This window comes from Mauremys mutica, chromosome 2 (genome assembly GCF_020497125.1).
Source record: "Mauremys mutica isolate MM-2020 ecotype Southern chromosome 2, ASM2049712v1, whole genome shotgun sequence".
Taxonomy (NCBI): domain Eukaryota; kingdom Metazoa; phylum Chordata; order Testudines; family Geoemydidae; genus Mauremys; species Mauremys mutica.
Window position 1 is genome coordinate 285,397,603 of NC_059073.1, and position 23,954 is coordinate 285,421,556.

Consider the following 23,954-nt stretch of genomic DNA (forward strand, 5'->3'; position numbering starts at 1 on the left):
GCACCATTGATTCAGCGTAGCGCTGAACTTACACCCAGGTGACGTTACAAAAAGGCAGTTCGCACCATTGCTTCATTATACGTAGCGAGAAAGTTTTTTGAAAGTGACGCATAGAGGTGTTGGCAGAGTGACACCACCACCCCCAATGTGGTGCCATTGGAGTGACCCACCTTAATTCCCTCCTGCCCCCCACCCCAAGGCAACATTGGGTACAATTTACAGTCCAGGCTAAAGAGAAGCCGACACATGCTAATAAAATAGCACGTCCCCTTTTACCTGGGTTTCGGGACAGGAACAATCACAATACACAGTTTACAAGGTCCTTACCTCAGAACCCTGGTGGAGCATTCCCAGACTTAAAATTCACCAAACAGAGTAGCTGAGTTTAGTAGGACTAATCTCCTGCCACCCAGAAGAGGAAACCCCCACACGTTACACCATGCACAACTTCTACTCCCCTTCAGCTTCATTTTCCTGTTTATATAGCCCAGCCCCAGGACGGGGCCTCCTTGAGTACACTCAGGCTGTCACAGAATCATAGAAGATTAGGGTTGGAAGAGACCTCAGGAGGTCATCTAGTCCAACCCCCAAGCTGAAGACTTCAGCTTGTCCTTTAAAGGGGCAGTGCACGCTTTCATGTGAAGTTAGCAGTTCTGCGGGGAGGAAACTCAGATACTGGACTGTTACAGAGCTCTCGTGACTGAGCGACAGATAAGGTAGACCAAACAAGGATTTTCACATGGATTGTTCTCCGTGGTTCTTAATCAAGTTTGTTCAAGATATTTGTGTGGGGTGTGTGAGTGTGAGTGTGTGTGTCTGAGTGTGAGTATGTGTGTGAGTGGGAGAGTAAGCGCACCCCAAGAAAGTTTAAAGAGTACACACTAGGGCCGAGGGTGGTGTGTTACATAAGGGTAGTAAGTTGGATGGCTTCATTACAGATTGAAAGTCTGGTTAGTTCTGAGGCTGGTGTTTTGCTGATACCTTATAATGAGGATCCATGGTCAACGAGGTTCTCCTGTTTTGCCTTCTGGATCTTCTACTGTCCCCTCTCTCTTTAAAATGCTGTTTCACTAGTGGAAATCTGCTTTATAAGTTTTGCTATATTCATGCCTTGCATAAAGAGCCCAGAACATTATTTATGCCAGCAATTAAGAAGTGACTTGTTTGCCAACATCTCAGACCGGCTGGTGTGAAATTTAATTTGTGCAATTAAATCCATGGATAGGGAAGCATGAAATGCCCATTATGAATTACTGTCATACTTAAAATAATATTCAAGAGGCAAAGGACACCTGAATGAAGTATTCAAAATTATGAAAGATATCAAGAAAACGGATCGGTCTTTCCTTTGTATTTTGTCTCATACTATGGAAGAGTAAGGACATTTCATGAAATAAATGACAGGTAAATTGAAATTTTAAAAAAAGCAGTACATTGCATAAAGTATAGAAGGTAATGCCACAAAGTGCAGAATTCAATGTCGCTGCTGGATGCAGGTCATTGCACACATTTATATGCAAACTAAGGTACAGCTAATGCAATAGGTCGATTCCCCGTTACTGTCAGGAGGATATTGTTGGGCGTGCGGGCACACACAGTGAGGCATGGCTAGCTATGTGTATCATAGAGGGGATATGACCTTCCTCTTGAGCATGAGGTGTTGGTAATTTCCTGAGGCATGAGACCTGATCAGGGGCTGGTCCACACTACCACTTCAATCGCTGTAACTTATGTCACACAGGGATGTGAAGAAGCCACCCCCCGAGCGACACAAGTTACATCGACCTAAGCGGCAGGAGACTCTCTCCCTCCGACATAGTTTCCGCCACTCGCGGAGGTGGAGGAATTATGCCGACGGGAGAGCTGCGCCGGTGTAGCGCGGTAGGGTAGACTAGCCCTAAACGGTAACGTCTATGTTCCTCCACATTTTAAAAAGATTCTTATATAATTTCAAACGTCTCCATTATACTCTGTTGGTCCTTTGTCACACACTGAAAAGCTACAATTAGAATCTGAGGGCTGAGAACTGGCTCACCACATTTAGGTTCTGAAGTTACAGAAAAGAGAGTCAGCTCCAAGTGTGCACCACAGTTTGGTGTCCAGGAGTAAGTGCGGGCACCGTTTACAGCACTTTAGTGTCTCACTGCTTGGTTTGGTCCAATCAGACTGATAGCTGTTCAAGGGCTATGAAGTAATTGGTACCTTCCAAATCGTGCCTGCAGTTGTTTCCAGGAATATAAAATCTGAGGGCCTGCTCAAAACCCAAACCCTTATATACTGTTGCCGCTAAGAGGACCTAGGTGACTCAGCTATGTTTATCTCTGTAGGGATATACAATAATGGATTGAGGGCTCTCGGACGGCAGTGATAGGCAGCAGTGTAAAAACTGACTATTGATAGAAGTGAACGGAGTATATACCTGTGACATTGTAGAGAGCCGACAACGCTTCACAATACCTTTCCAGCAGAACAGACAAGGGCAGGCTCACAGAGGATTCACAGTGCAGAACTAACTGGATGAACAAAAGGAAAAGAAAAAAACAAACTCAATAAATATTTATACTTAACAAGCAGCAAGAGAAGGACAGGATTCTGTCTCCTGGGAGCGTGATAATAATACCTGGCACTTTTATAGCAGTTTTAACTTATAGAATCGTAGAATAATATTAGGGTTGGAAGAGACCTCAGGAGGTCATCTAGTCCAATCTCCTGCTCAAAGCAGGACCAACCCCAACTAAATCATCCCAGCCAGGGCTTATCAATTGTGCAATTGTGGGTGAAGGCACTCCTGGGAGTTAGCAAATCAATACAGGGATCACTTCCACCCTCAGTAAAATGCAGCCACCTCTGAAGCAAAGTGTGGCAGCTATTTAACAGAGCACAGCAACAACACTACACAACAGTGTAGGATAGGACATGAAGAATATTGTATCCCACTGAACCAACAGGGGGAACTTAATGACTGCAGAATGTAAGTACGACAGTTTTTATCATGGAGTCTTTAATGTCTACGTGTCATCAGAGCTTCCTCTGAATGAGCGTTCCCTGACATCATCAGCCAGCTGTCCTCCATACAGCTATCCTTCTCTTTGAAAAAAAGACTATCTGCCTATTTCCCCCTTTAGAGTGATAAAACTCTCTCCCCGATACTTAAAATCCCCAAGGACAAAGTCAGGAGTCCTGCACAGCTCATTTCTACATCATAACTTGGGCAGTGATACTGTCAGCAGTACTTTCAGGAAAAGTCACAGGTTTGTTATGGGGGGAAGAATAAGAGTCACAGAACGGTACTGGGAGACCACCAGCCCTCATGGCCATTCATCTGTCTTCACTTGAACAAACAAAATCGGAATAAGTTACAGTTAAGGAAGAGCTTGGTGTACCACACAAGCAACCTACACAGGTGAGATATGGTGTAGAGAGTAATTTCACTGTAAGTCTTCTTGCGGCAAGAGGCACGAGGTTGAAATACATTCCTTCTCCATCTCACTATTCCCATGTAAACTAAAGCTGCACAGCTCTCTCTTCTCTAATAGTATCAGAGGGGTAGCCGTGTTAGTCTGGATCTGTAAAAGCAGCAAAGAGTCCTGCGGCACCTTAAAGACTAACAGACGTTTTGGAGCATGAGCTTTCGTGGGTGAATACCCACTTCAGATCAGCCACACCATCACTGGTTCATTCACCTGCACATCCACCAATGTAATATACGCCATCATATGCCAGCAATGCCCCTCTGCTATGTACATCGGCCAAACTGGACAGTCTCTACGGAAAAGGATAAATGGACACAAATCAGATATTAGGAATGGCAATATACAAAAACCTGTAGGAGAACACTTCAACCTCCCTGGCCACACAATAGCAGATCTTAAGGTGGCCATCCTGCAGCAAAAAAACTTCAGGACCAGACTTCAAAGAGAAACTGCTGAGCTTCAGTTCATCTGCAAATTTGACACCATCAGCTCAGGATTAAACAAAGAGTGTGAATGGCTTGCTAACTACAAAACCAGTTTCTCCTCCCTTGGTTTTCACACCTCAGCTGCTAGAACAGGGCCTCATCCTCCCTGATTGCGCTAACCTCGTTATCTCTAGCCTGCTTCTTGCTTGCATATATATACCTGCCCCTGGAAATTTCCACTACATGTATCCGACGAAGTGGGTATTCACCCACAAAAGCTCATGCTCCAAAACGTCTGTTAGTCTATAAGGTGCCACAGGACTCTTTGCTGCTCTTCTCTAATAGGTCACCTATGACTTAAGTAGCAACTAGAGGGTGAGAAAAGGTAGCAACAAATGGGTCTCTTGCACTAATGAATTTAGCAAGCTGCTTATGCTAGTTGGTAGATATTAGCTGAAGTGATTTAACTTCAAATTTGTTCAAAGCCATACAACATGGGTGAGAACTTTGCTTAGCCTCCTAACAACACAATATTTCTTTAGACATCCGACAAAAAAACCCAGGATTTTAAGGAATACACTTAATACTGAGGCCAAAGAATCGAATCTCATTTTCACGCCCAAAAGGGAAATAAATTACTGCACATTGCAGGCTCAGCAGAGGTAGCTCCCAGAACAATACATGTAAATGATCAGTAGATGGCAGCCAGTTTTTAATACTTCAGGGAATAATAGCATTGCTACGGAATGCCATAACAGAAAGGGAGAATGAAAATATTCAAAAGTGACAAATTACTGACGGACACCGCTAGGCCGTGAAATCAAACCTTTCTGACTCTTTATGAGGGTATACAATGCCTTGAGAACTCACAAAATGCCTTCGCTCTTCTATTTAAGCCAAGCGAGACACACAGCTCTGACTCAGGGAAAATAACATATCCACTGATGGTTTACATTACATTTAGGAGCTTCATAATGTGTTCAGTGATTGTAAAACACCATCTGTATTACTGACTTCCTTGTTGCATAACAAGGAGAAACGGAATAAATGATGGTGAAAATATGAACTCCTCAGGAACATTAATACATTAAAACCTTTCATTCCTTTTAAAATAGCTTTCTATTTTTTCTTGGTATTTTTCAGAATGAAAATTCTTTAAACAAACAAACAAAAACAAACCAACCAACCCCTTCCAACATTTTTATTTCCATTGAGTGACATAAGTATGGTCTGATTCTGACACCACTAAATAACAAAATTACTCTGCATCAACAATAAATAATAAATACTTTATACAGCGCTTTCCACCAGTAGATCTCAAAGTGCTTTCCAAAAGAAGCTGGTATCATTATTAGGGCCCTACCAAATTCCCTGTTGATTTTGGTCAATTTCACAGTCATAGGATTTTAAAAATGGTAAATTTCATGATTTCAGCTATTTAAATCTGAAATTTCACAGTGTTGTAATTGTAGGGGGTCCTGACCCAGTAAGGAGTTTTTTTTTGGGGGGGGGAGGGGGAGAGGAGGTTGCAAGGTTATTAGAGGGGGGGTTGCGGTACTGCTACCCTTACTTCTGCACTGCTACTGGTGGTGGCGCTGCCTTCAGAGCAGGGCAGCTGGAGGGCGGTGGCTGCTGGCTGGGAGTCCAGCTCTGAAGGCAGAGCCACTGCCAGCGGCAGCGCAGAAATAAGGATGGCCTGGTATGATATTGCCACCCTTGCTTCTGCACTGCTGCCTGCAGAGTGGGACCCTCAGTCAGCAGCCGCCGCTCTCCAGCCACCCAGCTCTGAAGCCAGTGCAGAAGTAAGGGTGGAAATATCGCAACCCCCCCCATAACCTGCCCCTTCAACTGCCTTTTGGCTCAGGACCCCCAGTTTGAGAAACGCTGGTCTCCTCCGTGAAATCTGTATAGTATATGGGAAAAGCACACAAAAGACCAGAATTCACAGCGGGTGGGGGGAAGGGAGGGAGACCATATTTCATGGTCTATGATGTGTTTTTCATGGCCGTGAATTTGGTAAGGCCCTAATCGTTATCTCCATTTTACAGATGGGGAAAGTGAGGCATAGAGCAGTGAAGTGAGTTACCTAATATCATCAGGAGGCCAGTCAGTTTATATCCATTTGTTCTTGTGTCCACATTAGTACTGAGCTTAAATAATTCCTCTCCCTCCCTGATATTTATCCCTCTGATATATTTCTAGAGAGAAATCATCTCTCTCCTCAGCCTTCTTTTGGTTAGGCTAAACAAGCCAAGCTCTTTCAGTCTCCTTTCATAAGACAGGTTTTCCATTCCTCGGATCATCCTAGTAGCCCTTCTCTGTACCTGTTCCAGTTTGAATTCATCCTTTTTAAACATAGGAGACCAGAACTGCACACAGTATTCCAGATGAGGTCTCACCAGTGCCTTGTATAACGATTCTAACACCTCCTTATCTCTACTGGAAATACCTCGCCTGATGCATCCCAAGAACGCATTAGCTTTTTTCATGGCCATATCACATTGGCGGCTCATAGTCATCCTGTGATCAACCAATACTCTGAGGTCCTTCTCCTCCTTTGTTACTTCCAACTGATGAGGCCCCAGCTTATAACAAAAATTCTTGCTATTAATCCCTAAATGCATGACCTTGCACTTTTTACTATTAAATTTCATCCTGTTACTATTACTCCAGTTTACAAGGTCATCCAGATCTTCCTGTATGATATCCCGGTCCTTCTCTGTATTGGCAATACCTCCCAGCTTTGTGTCATCTGCAAACTTTATTAGCACACTCACACTTTTTGTGCCAAGGTCAGTAATAAAAAGATTAAATAAGATTGGTCCCAAAACCGATCCCTGAGGAACTCCACTAGTAACCTCCTTCCAGCCTGACAGTTCACCCTTCAGTACGACCCATTGTAGTCTCCCCTTTAACCAGATCCTTATTCACCTTTCAATTTTCATATTGATCCCCATCTTTTCCAATTTAACTAATAATTCCCCATGTGGAACCATATCAAATGCCTTACTGAAATCAAGGTAAATTAGATCCACTGTGTTTCCTTTATTTAAAAAACCTGTTACCTTCTCAAAGAAGGAGATCAGGTTGGTTTGGCACGATCTAACTTTTGTAAAACCATTTTGTATTTTGTCCCAATTACCATTGACCTCAATGTCCTTAACTACTTTCTCCTTCAAATTTTTTCCCAAGACCTTGCATACTACAGATGTCAAACTAACAGGCCTGTAGTTACCCGGATCACTTTTTTTTCCTTTCTTAAAAATAGGAACCATGTTAGCAATTCTCCAGTCATATGGTACAACGCCTGAGTTTACAGATTCATTAAAAATTCTTGCTAATGGGCTTGAAATTTCATGTGCCAGTTCCTTTAATATTCTTGGATGAAGATTATCTGGGCCCCCGATTTAGTTCCATTAAGCTGTTCGAGTTTGGCTTCTACCTTGGATGTGGTAATATCTACCTCCATTTAGCCTTGAAATTAGATGAAGGTTTCTAACCATTAGAGGAGTGAAGTTCTGGAACAGCATTCCAAGGGGAGTAGTGGGGGCAAAAGACATATCTGGATTCAAGACTAAGCTTGATAAATTTATGGAGGGGATGGTATGATGGGATAGCTTAATTTTGGCAATTAATTGATCTTTGACTATTAGCGGTAAATATGCCCAATGGGCTGTGATGGGATGTTAGATGAGGTGGGATCTGAGTTACTACAGAGAATTCTTTCCTGGAGGAGTCTTCCCCATATGCTCAGGGTTTAGCTGAACACCATATTTGGGGTCAGGAAGGAATTTTCCTCCAGGGCAGATTGGCAGAGGACCTGGGGGGTTTTCACCTTCCTCTGCAGCGTGGGGCACGGGTCACTTGCTGGAGGATTCTCTGCACCTTGAAGTCTTTAAACCACGATTTGTGGACTTCAATAACTCAGACATAGGTTAGGGGTTTGTTACAGGAGTGGGTGGGTGAGATTCTGTGGCCTGTGTTGTGCAGGTGGTCAGACTAGACGATCATAATGGTTCCTTCTGACCTTAAAGTCTACGACTCTATGAAGGATCCAGGAATAGAACACAGGTCTCCTGAGTCCCCATCAAATAGGCCACACTGCCTCCCTGTAGTGGTACTGGAATGACTGAAGCTGTGCGGCAGAGCTGGGTTTTACTTCAAGGGCTTGGTTTAGATAGTATCAGAGGGTAGCCGTGTTAGTGGCTCTCAACACTCGATTGAAGGGGACAAATAAGCAGGCTGGTAGCAGGGCCTGAGTGAGGGAAGATATCAGCCTCTTAAGGGCCTAACTGGCTCCTACTACTTCAGTTGACTGCCTGTTCTCCTCAAGTGGGTTCAGGGAAGCAGCAGGAAAGCTGGTGAGAATCAGTCCAGGCTCCTGGGGGTGTCAGTGAGGTACAAAAGAGGCTCCTCCTCCTCCTCTCTCTCCCTGCAGCTCCTGCTGCTTTCTGTTCTGCCCTCTCCCCTTTTCTCCTGCCTGCCTGTTATGTCTCTTGTGCCCTCCTTCCTCCAGCACAGCACTCCACCTTCTCTGTGCATCTGGAGCAGAGAGAATACATATGCACCAGCCGCAGACACAATTTTCTACACTCTGGGTCCTGGTGCTCCCCCTCCCCCCACAGTCTGGCACCTGAGGTGGCCACCTCAGTTCACCTCATGGTAAGGCCAGCCCTGCCCAAATAAATCTATTAGTCTTTAAGGTGCCACCGGACTCCTCATTGTTTTTTTGCTTTAGACAATGTACTATAAATACACTGTATGTGCAGCTGTCCAATTTGTGTGTGACAACAGGAGAGTCCAGACGGCATTGGGGATTTCACAATATGTGTAGGAAGAAAAAGGTTGAATGTCATGTTTGTTTTAGGATCAACTTTTGGTTCACTTGGCTAGCGGGGAAAAAAATCTTGCACAGATGTTGTATTACTTTTGCTTCCATTTCTAGCCCAGTTATCCTAATAAATGGGCTTCTTGTGTGTGACTTTTATTTAGCAGTAAATAAAGAAATAAAGGAAAAGTATAAAGTTTGCAAAGGAACACACAGAAAAGTGCAGATGGGAAAACTGGTAAAATAACTCATAACTTCAGAGGAAAAAGTCTTCAGCCATGTAGTATTTTAAAGATACAGAGGGGTGGGAATGATTGTATGAACATCCAAATAGTAAATGTTTTCAGTTATTAAAATATTAATCTGTTCTAGCCCCATTTTAAGAGAGGAAGCAAATACTGACGTTCCTTTCTGCAGAAAAACATTGCTGAAGACTCTTGCCTATCTTCTCGCAATCCATTCACTGAAAGGCTCTTAGACTCAGACCCATTTTCTTTGTATTTTGAAAAACAACCCGTCCTTGGACGCTTGGGCAGAGACAGTGTTTTCTGTCCTAAAAGACAGGACATTTATGCAGCAAGCCCGAGCAGAGTGTTAGTTTCCAGTGTTCAGACTCTTCCTGGGAGCATAAATTGAGTTTAGTTATTTTTGAAAGAGTGAAACTTGAGCTGCCTTGGTCCTACAGCTATAATTGCTCCACTGAGAATATTTGAATGCTATAGGTATCGACTGGAAGGTCTAGTTTAATAGGCGGTAGGGAGAGATTTTGACAGCCCAGCAAAAAGCCTCAGCCACTGCCAGTAACTGGAATATCGACTGTCACACTGATTGCCAAAAGCAGCTAAGCTATAAGGCCTCTGCAGCAACTTTAGCATAATTAGGCAAGCCAGGAGGAGATGGGGGTGACCATAAGGGTGACCTGTGCCGTCCTGTCTTGCTTCTTTTAAACTACTGAAGTCTGCAGTTTTGAAAAACAGGAAGTCTGTTTATATTTGACGTCTGGTGTGTGTTTGTCAGGGCACATGAGACTGCGGACTCTGCAGAAACATATCTGTTCAACTAATGGCTGGAAACTTCTGTTTAACTCTTGCTTAATATTTTGGGGGGGGTTGTTTTTTGGGGGGGGGTTGATTGACAACTATGTCACACTCACACACATAAAAGGGGAGAAAAGTCAGGGTTAGACAGACTTCATGGACCTATCTTAAGATCCCCAGCAGCAGATGGAAGGCTGGCTACCAGAAGCCTGTTGCTGAACCACTCAAACACCACTCCAGACTGTGGGGTAAATATAGGTTTGGGGTGCTTTACTAGCCTGGTGCAGGCAGGTGTATGTGCTTGAGACTAAATAAAGTAAAAGCTTTAAGTGAAAGCACTCTTGTTTGCACTGTTTATACCAACCCCTTATCAAATGGATGTGCTGTGTCCCCATTGATTTATATCCTGACACTGCCTCGCAGACAGTAAAGTTATCAAGAACTTTGGGTTCAGGAAAACCCCCAGCTAACAAGGCCAAACTCCTGTCTGGTGCACTGCCACTGCATTTGACTGCTTATGTTTCAAGACATATGGCTGTGCAGCCTCGGTTGGAGGCCCCCGTGGGGCCAGATCCAGCCCAGTGACATCCTCTGTGTTGTCCACCTTTTACATTTTGAATTTTTTTAGCCTATTGAAATTCCCCTCTCTGAAGACAAAGTCCCCCGTTCTGAATTCCTCCCTCCTTGTACTGCCACAGGAATATCTTAGTGCCTCCCTAGTTCTGGGACCAACAAGGGCTCCCCTTTCCACCCATTTAGGCTTCAGCTATTAGCGTATAAGATTAGGTGCCAGTCCTGATGCTGCATCGATGCAGGCAGACCCCTGGAACCACGTGGAGCTTCACTGAAGGCAAAGGAGCTGTGCTCAGATCCCGATGCAAGACTGGAGCCTTCAATGATCAAGGCTCCCACAAGCAGTACCCTTCCATTTGTTAGAAATAAGACATTTATACTACATTAGATGCAAAAAATATAGATCATGATTAGAGCTGGGCAAATAACTGATTTTTTGGATCAGTCCAAAACAAAAAAAAAATTCAGTTTTTTCAACATTAAAAAATGAAAAAATAAAATCAATTTAAGGTTGCACCAACATAAAAATAACCACCCTGGGTCAGACCACTGTTCCATCTAGGCCAGTATCCTGTCTCCGACACTGGCCAATACCAGAGCTTCACTGGGAGTGTACAGAACAGGGTAGTTGAAGAGATTCACTCTGTTTTCCCCTTCCAGCTTTTGACAGTCAGAGGGTTAGGGTCACCCCAAGCATGGGGTTGTGTCCCTGACCATCTTAGCCAATTGCCACTGATGGATCTATCCTCCATGAACTTATCTAGTTCATTTTTAACCCAGTTATACTGTGGCCCTCCCAGCATCCTCTGGCAATGAGTTCCACAGGTTGACTGTGCATTGTGTGAAGAGGTACTTCCTTTTGTTTGTTTTAAACCTGCTGCCTATTCATTTCATCAGGTGTCCCCTGTTTTTTGTATTGTGGGAAAGGGTAAATAACATGTCTCCATTTACTTTTCCCACACCATTTATAATTTTATAGAATTCTATCCTATCCCCCCTTAGTTGTAAAAACCCTAATCTCTTAGTCTCTCCCCATATGGAAGCTGTTCCATACCCTTTATCAATTCTGTTACCCTTCTCTGAATCTTCCTAGTTCCACTATATCATTTTTTTGAGATGGGGCAACCAGAACAGGACACAGTATCCAAGCTGTGAACACACCACAGCTCTATATGGTGGCATTATGATATTATGTCTTATTTTCTATCCCTTTCCCAATAGTTCCTAACTTACTGTAATCCTGAGGGAGTTCTGCACCAAAATATTAAAAATTCTGCAAATTTTATTTGTCAATAAATAAATGTGGAGGCTCTATCATGGCAGTGGGGAGCAGATCATCCTGTGGCCCCCTCCCCTGGGACATGGACTTGGCGGTAAGATTGCACCCGACCCTGACAAGCGCAAGGGCCAGTCCTGCCCCAGAAACACCTCAGGCCCTGCCCCTCCACAGGTGCACCAAGATAGTAAGTGAGAGGGACAGTCTCACATGGATTGGTGTCCTGGACTGGGCATTCATCTGTGGAGCAGGCAGGCTCAGTCTGGCAGGATCCAAGTGTGGAGGGGATCCGCCTGTGGGGTGAGAGGGTTCTGTGTGGGGCAATCTGGGTGCAGATGGCTCAGTGGGGGTCTGGGTGTGGGGGGAATCTGGATGCACAGGGGCTTGTTGCTGAGTTCAGGGGAGATGGGACTCTGTGGGGTGTCTAGGTGAAGGTGGTTGGAGCTCATTGGGGGGGTCTGAAGGTGGGGGCACTGGGGTTGGCAGGAGGATCTGGTGCGGGACAAGTGGGGTTTGTTGGGTGGAGGTCTGGGTGCAGCTGTTTGGGGCTCAGTGGGGTGGGAGTTCGAGTGCAGGGGGGCTCTGGATGTATGGAGGTTGGGCAGATGGGAGAGCAGCTCCCTGTATAGTGACCATTCCCCCTGCAGCTGAGGAGCAACGGGTGCAGGAAGCTGTGGGGGAAAGAGATTCCTGCAGCTGGGAAAGGTTTCTGGGGATGGATCGTACCCGGCCCCGACCCTGGACACTCCTTGCAGGGGAAGAGGAAGTCTCGTCTTCCCCCCTCCCCCAGCCCAGCCAGGACTAGCAGATGAGCCCAGCACAGGATAGGAGCCACCTGCCAGGGTGTCCTCAACCCTGCCCTCTCCCCGCACAGTGATTTACCTCTTTGCTGGCTGCTTCAGCTGCCCAAAATGATGTGTGCACACTGCTGGGGAGGGGCACATGACCGCTCTTGCGGCTTTCCTTTGCTTCTCTGTCATTTTATGCTGGGAAGCAGAGAAATCTGCGGAGGGCATGACTTCTACATGCATGCAGTGGTGCAGAATTCTCCCAGGAGGAATACTGTTAGCTTTTTGACTTCTGCTGTGCATTAAGCTGAAATTTTCAGAGAACTATCCACTAACAACATTTTGTTTGACCCAAAATGAAACATTTCATTTTCTTTGAGGCTTATTACCTTTAAAAAATGAAATGGAAGTAAAGTTCTAAACAAAAAAAAGACACTGTAAAAGTTTAAACATTTTGTTTAAAAAATGTCAAAACAAAACATTCAAACTTGTTCAGAATGTTGTTTGTTTTCAACTGAAACCATCTGATGAATTCAACGTGAAATCAAAAAAGGTTTCAGCATTTTTCACCAAATCTGCATTTTGCAGTGAAAAAATGTTTTGTCCAATTTTTTTTTTGCCCATCTCTAATCATAACAGTTCTTTGGGACCTCTGCAGTTTATTTTTTTGGCAAAACAAGATCAACTGACCCTCTGTCCAAAGCAATATTTTTGGATGGTTCTAGGTCATAAAACATGCAATAATCATAGTCTCCATGGGTCTACTTTCCAGAAGGTCCTTCGTTTTCAGAAAGTGAAAGAGGCTTTGTTACAACCGCTTTACATGGTCAGTAGATTGAAAGTTGTTTATCAAGCTCTCGTTCAGCTTTTCAAATCCACTTACTTCCTGACAGCAACACTTGGTGTTCTAATTCAGAGAGCCCCCTCAGCGAGAATGGGATTGGAGATGCTTCCACTCAGAAATCTTATCAAAGGGGTGAGCTCTGTGCATCTGTAATGGATTGTGAAAAGGGTCATTTCTTATCTGTCACAAAGTGAAGATTCTTGTTCCCCTTTCCAATTGCTACATTTGGATTTCCCGCTTCCCATTGGAACAGGCCACTGGACAGGCTCTGAAACTCTGCAGATACCAAAGTAATCCAGAGAAAAGCCTTGTACGTCTACACCAGCCCTGTATCCCTGATGACTCTCCTCCCTCAACTCCAAGGCAATTGTGCTACATTAGCCAGCCAACAGCTACCACTAGGATCCACCCATAGGATCGTACTCATAGCATGTAATGTAACGTAGCATCTGGCTGTCTTACTTGTTGAAGAAAATCTCCCCTGAGCGTGTGTGCGCGTATGAGGGAGAAAGATGTGAAATTCCCCTAGTCCTGACTATCCCCTCCTGCAGTCAACCCACGACCTGCCCTTCTCTGTTCTCTCATTGTTGAGTCCCTAACCATCTTCCCCAAGACTCTGACAAACAGGTGGCAGAGCTCCTTTCAGCATCGGCAGTAAAGAGCAATGCATATAGCAACACCCTTTGTGGTAGAAAGACCTCAGTGATGATGGAAAAATGATAATAAAATTACTACAACTTTAATATTAGGTTGTTACAAATTTGTTTGCACCTTTATTGACTATTAAGATATAGCTACAAGTATGTTAAAGGCAGGATGCTTGGAAATATACCAGTAACTGTGTATGTTTTAGTTAGTTATGTTATAAAACGTTCAGGCTGATTCAAGACATTGCAGGAAGTTTGTTTTCTGTCACCCCAAAACAAGCCAAATATCAGGGTGATCGCCCTTCTTTGCCATAAAACCATGTTTATAACTGCAAAGAGTTTCTTATCTAGAACAGGACAGCTAAGTCATGTATAAAATACCAGTCTGGTACAGCTGGTACCAAGAAAACAAACTGCAAAAAAGATGAATGTTTTAGGAAAGGATGTGATTGTGAAAAGAAACGTAGGGTTGTGTTGTCAGAGCAATACATTTAGGGGTGAAGTGGGCTTTTTCACCCTCTCAAGAAAAAGTAAACCCCCACAAAGAATTGTAGAAATACACTTGTTGAAATGAATTTAATAATTACTGGAAATTTTTCATTCAGAATAGCTTCTAGGAAAAAATGTGTCATTGGAAAGGTTTTAAACCTTTGTTCATTTCTTCAATGGCAAATCATTTTGAATGGCATATTTGCAAGTATTTTAACTAAATGCACAGCATCTAATGTAATTTTCTAATATGATTGTTAAGTAAATGGTAAAATGCTTTCTAATCTTTCTGAACTAATTACTCACGAAAGATGCCATTTCAGTATAGAATATTTGTATTAATTACTGGCAGTGCTCAAGCCACCCCCTCACACAACTCAGGACGACAAGAAGAATCAGCTTTCCAAAAACTGTCACACAGAATTAACAACTTCTTTAATAACTATTTAAGCTAAAGTCTCTAAGAATTATTTAGTTTTAAAGGATTGTTTTGAGAATTGTTAAACTCTAATAAAACTGAAGGAATATCAGAGAAAATGGACTGATACAAAGAAAGTTAAATTCTAAACTTAAGGATCTTCTGTGAATCTCCTGCCACAAAGACATAGGAAATGGAACTGTAAAGAAATAAGGCACATATATGCATTAACAAACTACATATTCATATGATGAAAAGGCTCCTAAGGACAACCCATGAAGGTACTTAACCAGCTTTGAATCTGAACAAGCCTGAAAGAGGTGTGTTTTCCTATAGTTTCATCAAAATAGGAAGAAGAGTATAAAAGCTCTGAAGAGAGCACTCATCTCTCATGCTCCCTGCTCCCATGCTCAAACACACACATTGCTCATCAACTTATCCTGTCCATCTCTACAAGCAAGCTACAAACAGCTAAGAAACGCAGAGAAAAGACCCAAGAAGAAACCAACCCAAGGAAAACATCTCTGGGACTTCAATACTGGATTGGTGAGAAGTTAAGATACTGCCAAGGGACAAGATTTAAAACTCTTGTAAAGATTTTAGTAGGATATGGAAATACTATTGTAACTTAAGATATTAATTAATAAGCAGAAGTGTTAGTAAGTATTCTTGGAGAGGATACAGGAGCTAAACATTAGCAGAGGTGAAAGTAAGCTGGTCCGGTCTGATATGGCACAGCATACTGGCAAGAGCCAGTACGCTGTGTCGGACTGGACCAGCTTCCCCAGCCTGGCGATTTAAAGGGCCCGGGGCTCCCTGCAGCAGCTGGAGCCCCGGGCCCTTTAAAGCACCGCCCGAGCCCCACTGCCGGAGCCCCGGGGTAGCGGCATCATGGCTCTGATGGTGATTTAAAGGGCCAGGAGCTCCGCTGCACTAGCGGCAGCTGGAGCCCCAGGCCCTTTAAATCGCCCCTGAGCTCCCAGCTGCCTCTGCAGCTGGCTCTCAGGGTGATTTAAAGGCCCCCGGGCTCCCAGCTCCTGGGCTGTTAAATCTTGATTTAAAGGGCCTGGGTATTTAAAGGCCCCACCTCTTCCAGTCAAGACCACGCCTCTTCTGGTTGAGGCCACACCCCTTGCTCAAGACTCCAGCATATCAGTAAATCCTTTAAGTTACTTTCAACCCTGAACATTGGTAAACAGAGAAACAGTGGAATTTAATTAAAGATTCTTAATATTTGTAATTGGCCTGTCTCAAGGCAGCTCCTTAAATAAGTAACTGATTGAAAGATTTCCTTCAGTTTCATAGGACCTGGTTAAGATTGCTTACTTTGCCCAAGTATTAACTGTTAAAGTTATCAATGATATGCCAAACGGGACCCGCCTGCCCTTTAACAAATTATTTTGCCCACTTATAAACAGTGAGATCCTAAGCTGGGCTCACAGTAAATTTAGGAAATATACTTTGGTCTTAACTTCCCAGACAAAGAACACCCCCAGAAGCCATTCATTCTCAATGATGAAATGTCTCAAACTCTCCAGAGACACACACAGAAGAGATTGTAATGGGAGTAACTAGTTTCTCATGTGTGTTCTGTCACTTGTATTGGTTTAAAGCTTTCCCCCTCACCACCTTTCCTTTAATAATAAAATAGCCATGGTTAAAGATTGTGATTATTTTGCTTTGTTTTAATTGTGGTGTCCCCTAGGTATGTAAAACACTGGGAGTCACATCCCTGAACTGGCAATCAGACAAACAGTGACTAAGAATCCACCTTTTCTGGTTTCTCTAAACTAAACATATTTGGTAATTTTTTAAATAAAATTACTTGGCATCCAGCAATTTTAAATTACCCCTTTCTATCCCACGCTTTGGTCAGATCAAGAGGCAACAACTGGAACAACTTTAGGTGCATGCAACCTATGTTTTAATCAATCAGCAGATGCTTTTTATTTTCAAGGCCCACACCTGCAGTTATTGCAAATGCAGAAATCCTATTGGCTGTAATAATATTTCTGGAGGTGGCATGGCTTTTAACTTAAGCCCTTTATTTATATTTAAGCTGCACTGAAATCTCACTTTAGTATAGCACCCTGTGTTATCTTGTAGGTTTGATCTGCAGGACTCAAATCAGCAAGGACTTTTTGTTTTTTAAATGAACCGGGTAATAAGAAATTAATTCAAGAAATCCCCCTAACTCAGAGACAGCTTTTAACCTCATTAATGCTAATCTCTCCAGTCACAAGGAGATCAAGTGTTCACTTGAAGACAATTCCTTGCTTTCTGAAACACACAGGGGTGAACAAAATCCAAGAGGAACTGCCCAATTAAATATAAAAATTGCTACTTTATGTCCAGAGAAGCACAGGTTAGTGGAACAGTGTTTTCCTTCCCTCGGGAAACACAATTAGTTAAAGAGGGCAGTGCAACAAAAGCAAAGCCAAGCCCACTGATTGAGCAGTTACTCTTCTCCCGTGACAGCAGAGCCGTGGGGGTCTGTAGATGAGCAGACTCACCCCTGTGTCACCCCTTGCTGGTCTCTCAAGGAATTAGCTCAATTTCCAGCCTCCAGAGAGCCCTCTGCTGCTTCTACAGAACCAGACTAACACGGCTACCCCTCTGATACTCTGCTGGCCAGTGATCCACCTAACCTCTGGCCCCCATGTCCCTCCCTGGACCCAGTGCCCTTTTAGCTGGGGTGCTGCCCCTTGGCAGTAACCCCTTTCTCTTAGGGTCTCCCCTGCCTGGGGAACCCCCACCCACTATCCCCACCTCAGTAAATGGCTACTGCCAGTCATTGTCTAGCCCCCGCACCCTGGGGCAGACTGCAGTATCAGCCTATTCATCACTGGCAAGGAGGGTTTGGACCTGCTGCCTTTGCCTACCCCGGGCTTCCCTCTGCTACCCTCCAGTACCCTTTGGCCTTCTGCCAGGCCACAGCCTGGAGCTTTCCAGGCTGGAGCTCCCCAGCTCCTCAGCCTTTCACCAGCCCTGCTCCCTTCAGGTACCTTCTGTCTGGCTCCCTGCAGCCAGGCCCTTCTCCCTCTACAGGCAGAGGGAGACTGTCCTTCTGGCTTCCCTGCCCTTATAAGGCCCTGTTGCTCAGTTTGGGGCGTGGCCCCAGCTGCAGCCACTTCCCCCAATCAGCCATAGTTTTACCTTGCCCAGCCCCACCCCTCTTCAGGGCTTTTCCAACCCCTTCCAGGCTGGAGCGGGTGGTCACCCTGATACAGGGTCCATCTGGCTTTTTGCAAAATCTAATGAGGTTTATACCACCCCTATTTCCATTAGCCATTTATGTTTTCTTTCACTGAACACCTGTGGGGGAATGAGTGGCTTATTAAAATGCAGGCCATATGCCAGTAGCCCAGCATAGGAAGTCTTCCTCACATGGGCATGCTGATGTACCTCAGCCCCGGTTCCAAGAATGCCTGATCCTTCTGAACCTACTAACCCAAGCTTGCTAATATAGCCGCACTTTGCGGAACGTAGTCATTTGATTCTGTAAACCAGGGGTAGGCAACCTATGGCACGTGTGCCGAAGGCGGCACGCGAGCTGATTTTCAGTGGCACTCACGCCGCCCAGGTCCTGGCCACTGGTCCAGGGGGCTCTGCATTTTAATTTAATTTTAAATGAAGCTTCTTAAACATTTTAACAACCTTATTTACTTTACATACAACAATAGTTTAGTTATATATTAAAGACTTATAGAAAGAGACCTTCTAAAAACGTTACTGGCACGTGAAACCTTAAATTAGCATGAATAAATGAAGACTTGGCACACCACTTCTGAAAGGTTGCCGACCTCTGCTGTAAACCAGTGTCCCGCTTCACCTCACAACTCATTTTGATTTGTGGCCTAAGACTTAAACCTGGCTTCCTAGAGAGGAAAAGCTAGTGAATTAGCTCACTGTGCCACTCAGCCTTCAAAAGATACTCCCCTCCAAAAAGAAGAAATGCCAGTAGAGTTCTCTTAAGAAAAAAATTCTCCATCATCTCTTATCTAACTTCCATCAACTCATGCAATTTCTCAGGAAGGGAAGGATAGTCCAGTGGTTACAGCACTGCCTTAGGACACAGGAGAGCCTGATTCAATTCCCTGCTCTGCCACAGACTTCCTGTGGGACCTTGGACACGTCACTTAGCCTTTCTGTGCCTCAGTTCCCCGTGTTTAGAGTACAGAGGATAATGCTTCACAGGGGTGTTGCGAGGATAAATGCTGAGATTTGCTGATGAAAAGCCCTCTATAAGAAATAGGCATTATTGTTTCCAATTGTGCCTCTCTTTCTCATTTACATGCAACTGGCTAGGCAAACCACTGGCTAGTGGGTGTGGTATGTTCTTCCAGTCAAGCCAGTGTTCTTCAGTTCTCACACAGGCACGGCCGGTGCAAGGACGTTTCACGCCCTAGGCGAAACTTCCACTTTGCGCCCTTCCCCCACCCTGAGGCGCCCCTCCGGCAGCTCCCCACCTCCGCCCTGAGGCGCCCCCCTTGCGGCAGCTCCCCACCCCCACCATCCGCCCCAAGGCACCCCCCCCACCCCAGATCACCCCTGCTCCGTGCACGAGCACCCCGAGCACGCCGTGGCTGCTTCACTTCTCCCACCTCCCAGGCTTGCGGCGCCAATCAGCTTAGGAGCCGCAAGCCTGGGAGGCGGGAGAAGTGAAGCAGTCACAGTGTGCTCGGGGAGGAGGCGGGGCAGGGGTGAGCTGGGGCAGGGAGTTCCCCTGTGCGCCGCCCCCCCTTACTTGCTGCAAGTGGCCCTCCCTGCGCTCCTCTGCCCCAGCTCACTCTGCCTAAATGCCGGCGGCGACTGGGGCGGCCGAAGATCCAGCTGCCACCATCGCTGCCAAAGAAAATGGTGCCCCACAAATCCTAGCGCCCTAGTCAACTGCCTAGGTCGCCTAAATGGTTGCACCGGCCCTGCACACAGGATCACCTCTGTGCAGCCACGCAACACAGAACAGAATATAAACCTGCCTGGAATGGGAAGGTCTTAAGTAAGGTCACCATTCAGCAAAGCAAGTAAGCACATGCTGAATTATAAGCACATTCTTTAGATCCCATTAAAGTCTGTGGGACTTACCACCACGAGCTTACGTTAAACATCTGCTTAAATACTTCCCTGAAGAGGGATGAAATACCTAACATGCTTAAAATTAAGCATGTGCTTAAGTGCGTTCCTGAATTAGAGCCTCTAAAGGGGAACTGTTCTGCCTGATCCATATATTGGACTCATCCAATCAAGTTTCCCCCACCCCCAAAAGTCGCATCATACTCTGCCTGCGGGGCTAAAGGAGCCATGATCTTTTCCTTCAAAACATGGGCTGCAGGTCAAATGCCAACAATCTAGTGAAAACAGGTTGTGCTGTTATAACCCCACACCTCCTAGGTGTGGTGTTGTGTCTCATCTAGTGGCACCGAGAGAGAGAGTTAAATGAGTCTGCTCTACAGCCTTAGCTAACAGCAGTAGAGGCTCATGCACTAAGCTCCAGAGGTCCCAGGTTCGATCCCGCCTGCCGACCTAGGTCTGTCGGCATTACACTGTCATATCCTTCAGGAGCCTCGTCTTTCACTCCATGGGCTGGCAGGGTCACGTTCCGCATTGGAAGGGGCGCGGATCCTTCACAGCTTCCACTACTTTGAGTTATGTTCAGGGCTTGAAGAGCAGACCCTGAACAATAACTAGCAATGCTTACTTCTTTAATTCTTCATAATAATACCCCGTGCTTTATTCAAACCAGGCAGAGACTGTAACTTGGTGCTAATGTGAATACCATGTCCCCATGTGTTAAAGATATTGGACCCGACTCTGTCCCTGACTACAGTGTAAAGAGGCCATAGGAAGGATAGCACAGCCCCCTTGGGACTGCACTCGGTGGCATAGGGGCAGCATGGGTGGCCCTGTGTCACCCTGATTCACAGCTCCAGCAGAGGGACATGGTGGAGGACTGGAGCCACTCTAAGTTGGTCTATGGACTGGAATTCAGAGAAGCTGCACTCATGCTGTCCATTCTGCAAAGCACAGCACTGGATCTGGGCCATGGGGTATAACTGTTCATTTGCATGCGTAGCCCCCATCAAACCGGCATGGGTCTTTGCTCCTCTGTAGCGGCCGGACCATGGAAGAGCTTTTGAAGTCTGCCACTGATGTGTTAATTCAAGCAGCAGGCCTCATGCTTCTTGATCCTGGGATCAATCCCCACAGCCTGTCCAGGGTGCGCTAATTGGTGTCCACGTGCATTTTAACACCGATTAGGAAAGCAGGTTGCTCTGCAAAACGCACTATCAATTGAACTACAGTAACTCCTCGTTTAACATTGTAGTTATGTTCCTGAAAAATGTGTCTTTAAGCGAAACGACGTTAAGTGAATCCAATTTCCCCATAAGAATTAATGTAAATTGGGGGGGGGGGGGGAGTAGGTTCCAGGGAAATTTTTTTCACCAGACAAAAACATATACTGTGTGTGTGTAAACTTATACTGTGTGTGTGTGTGTGCATACAGTATAAGTTTTAAACAAACAATTTAATACTATACACAGTAATGATGATTGTGAAGCTTGGTTGAGGTGGTGAAGTCAGAGGATGGAAGAGGGTGGGATATTTCCCAGGGAATACCTTACTGCTAAATGATAAACTAGCACTCGGCTGAGCCCTCAAGGGTTAACACATTGTTGTTAGTGTAGCCTCACACTCTACAAGCAGCACAAATGGAGGGAGGGGAGACAGCATGGCAGACAGAGACAGAGACGCACACCCTGTGTGTGGGGGGAGGGGCGGGGGGAGAAAGAGAGAGAGAGAGATGCATTGCCCCTTTAAGTATGCTGACCCCACTCTAAGTACATTGCCTTTTTAAGCAGATCAGGAAGTTGACACAGCAGCTGCTGCCAGCAAGCTCCCTCCATCCTGAGCCCTGTTGTGTCCCCACCCTGCTCTATATGGAGAGGGTAGGGGGACACCCTGACATTAGTCTCTCCTTGCACAAGCAGGAGGCTCCCGGGAGCAGCTCCAAGGCAGAGGGCAGGAGCAGCACATGGCAGTGGGGGGAGGGACAGCTGAACTGCCAGCAATTGCTAGCCTGCTGGGTGGCTGCTGCACAGGGAACTTAGGGGACGGGGGAGCTGATAGGGGGGCTGCTGGTCCACCCTGGTTCCAAGCCCCCACCAGGTAGCTCCAACGGGCTGCTCTTTCTGCAAGCAATGGACAGCGCAGGCGGCTACCAAGCAACATTATAAGGGAGCATCGTGCAACTTTAAATGAGCATGTTCTCTAATTGATCAGCAAGGTAACAACGAAACAACATTAACCGGGACGACTTTAAGTGAGGAGTTACTGTATTCTTCAGCCACTCCACTTTCCTTTCCATCTGAAAAGACATCCCAGCAAGAAGCAGCCTCCACACAACCCAGTGCAGAAATATACTACTCAGAACACCTCCACCATCCCAAGCACTCATGTAATAGTAAGACAAATTACAACACAACCCTGGGGGAAGACGGCTGCATTCCAGCCCTGGAATATTAAACTAGCAGGAGCAGGGCAAGAGTTTAATATTGCAGGGGGAGAACAAATGTCTTTTAAACTCCATCTGCACTGGTCACTGTTTACTTTCCCTGCAAACTCAACCAAGAGAGCTGTTAGTAATTCAGTCAGGATTACGCTGAACTTTACAGAGTTTTAATTAGTTTTGTTTTCTTACACCATTTGAAATGCACTGTCAAAGGAGGACAAATTCAGCATTTTCTTTTTGTTTGGTGCAAACACATAGAACTGTATCCCAAACATTGGTTTTAATTAGATCATTCCAAAATGATGACAGATTCCAAGTGTCCTATACAGGTAGTTCTACATTGGAGCTGCCAGCCTTAAGAATGAGACTTGCATGAGCAGTTCAGTAACTAACTCTCAAATCTAGAACTCACTCCCAGGTCTGGACAATCGTGAGTCTCAGCCCTTCAGGACAAAATGGAAAACTCACTAGCATCCCCAAATCACACATGTCCAAAGTGACATGAATTCCGTCCACGCCCATAGAGCAGACAGGACCTCCGTTTGTAAGGTCTGATCCAAATTCCTCCAGATGCAGAATGCTACTCAATTTACCCAGCTAGGAAGCATGATGTGCTAAGATACCCCTTTTTAATCAACAGAAAGAACACTGCAAGAAATGCCTATCAACCCCTCCCTGCTTCAGAAACTGAATATATAATCTGCATAAATGTAGACACCATCTGATGACATTAACATGCAATTTTTGCCACCAATGACTGGAAAAAGAAAGTCTCTTACTCAACGGTAGTCACACTGTTAACTGACCAGCTTCTGTTTATTCATCTCTACATACATAGTTTCTTCTTAGTAACAATGGCTAAGGCTAAGTTTATGAAACTCTTCTGGAAAAGCTGTTTATCCAAATCTAGCCTGATTCAAAAATAATACAGAAATTTTCAACTCTACCAAGATACAAAAGACTTATCAGTAAATACATTAATTATATTTTTATTGGTGAGTTGATAAGGAAATCTAGATGAAAATGCAGAACTTCCAATGCTAGATTTGCGGCACCCGTACAAAGGCAAAAAGGTGCTGTTAATGGCTATGCAGTGCTTTGAAGATATAAAGCACTGTATATCAGGAAGTGCTAGGGATTTTTGTGTTTTGTTGGACAGCTCCAACTCCTTAGATACAAGAATCAAGTTAGCCTTTAAAGGGCAATCTGCAGACTACAGGATGATCAAACGGGTGTGGGTTATTAGAAAAAGAAGGTAGAAAAAGATGTGTGTAACAGGGCAAGGCCCACTTAATTCAGTTTATAGGTATGGAGAGGAAGAATAAGCTTTTGCAAAAATACTTAACCCAATGGAAGAGCTGTCATTTTTTTTCATTCCAGAGGAGACAGTTTATTTTCCCAAACAAAAATTCCCTGTTGTGTTTTCAATCCAAACATGGCAGCATCATGCTAGCCCATGACTGCCGAAAAGATACGTCTAGACTGCAACTGAGGCCTGGTCTACACTGGGGGGGGGGTCGATGTAAGATATGCAACTTCAGCTACGGGAATAGTGTAGCTGAAGTCGACGTATCTTATTTTGACTTACCTCCCGTCCTCACGGCGCGGGATCGATGGCCGCGGCTTCCCCCGTCGACTCCACTACC

At 45.0% G+C, this 23,954-nt stretch overlaps 1 protein-coding gene across 2 annotated transcripts in view; it reads right to left on the reverse strand.

Annotated features, from left to right (window-relative positions):
• CRHR2 (corticotropin releasing hormone receptor 2) overlaps positions 1 to 23,954 on the reverse strand; it is a 266,132-nt gene that overhangs the window by 236,175 nt on the left and 6,003 nt on the right. The window contains exons 1-2 of one of the 2 annotated variants that reach the window (XM_045006109.1): positions 3,400 to 3,474; positions 2,420 to 2,513 (exon numbers count right to left, since the gene is read on the reverse strand). In XM_045006109.1, the coding sequence (XP_044862044.1) occupies positions 2,420 to 2,513; positions 3,400 to 3,474 (169 nt within the window). Of the gene's footprint in view, positions 1 to 2,419; positions 2,514 to 3,399; positions 3,475 to 23,954 lie in introns of those variants that run through there. The other variant, XM_045006108.1, reaches the window with a different exon arrangement.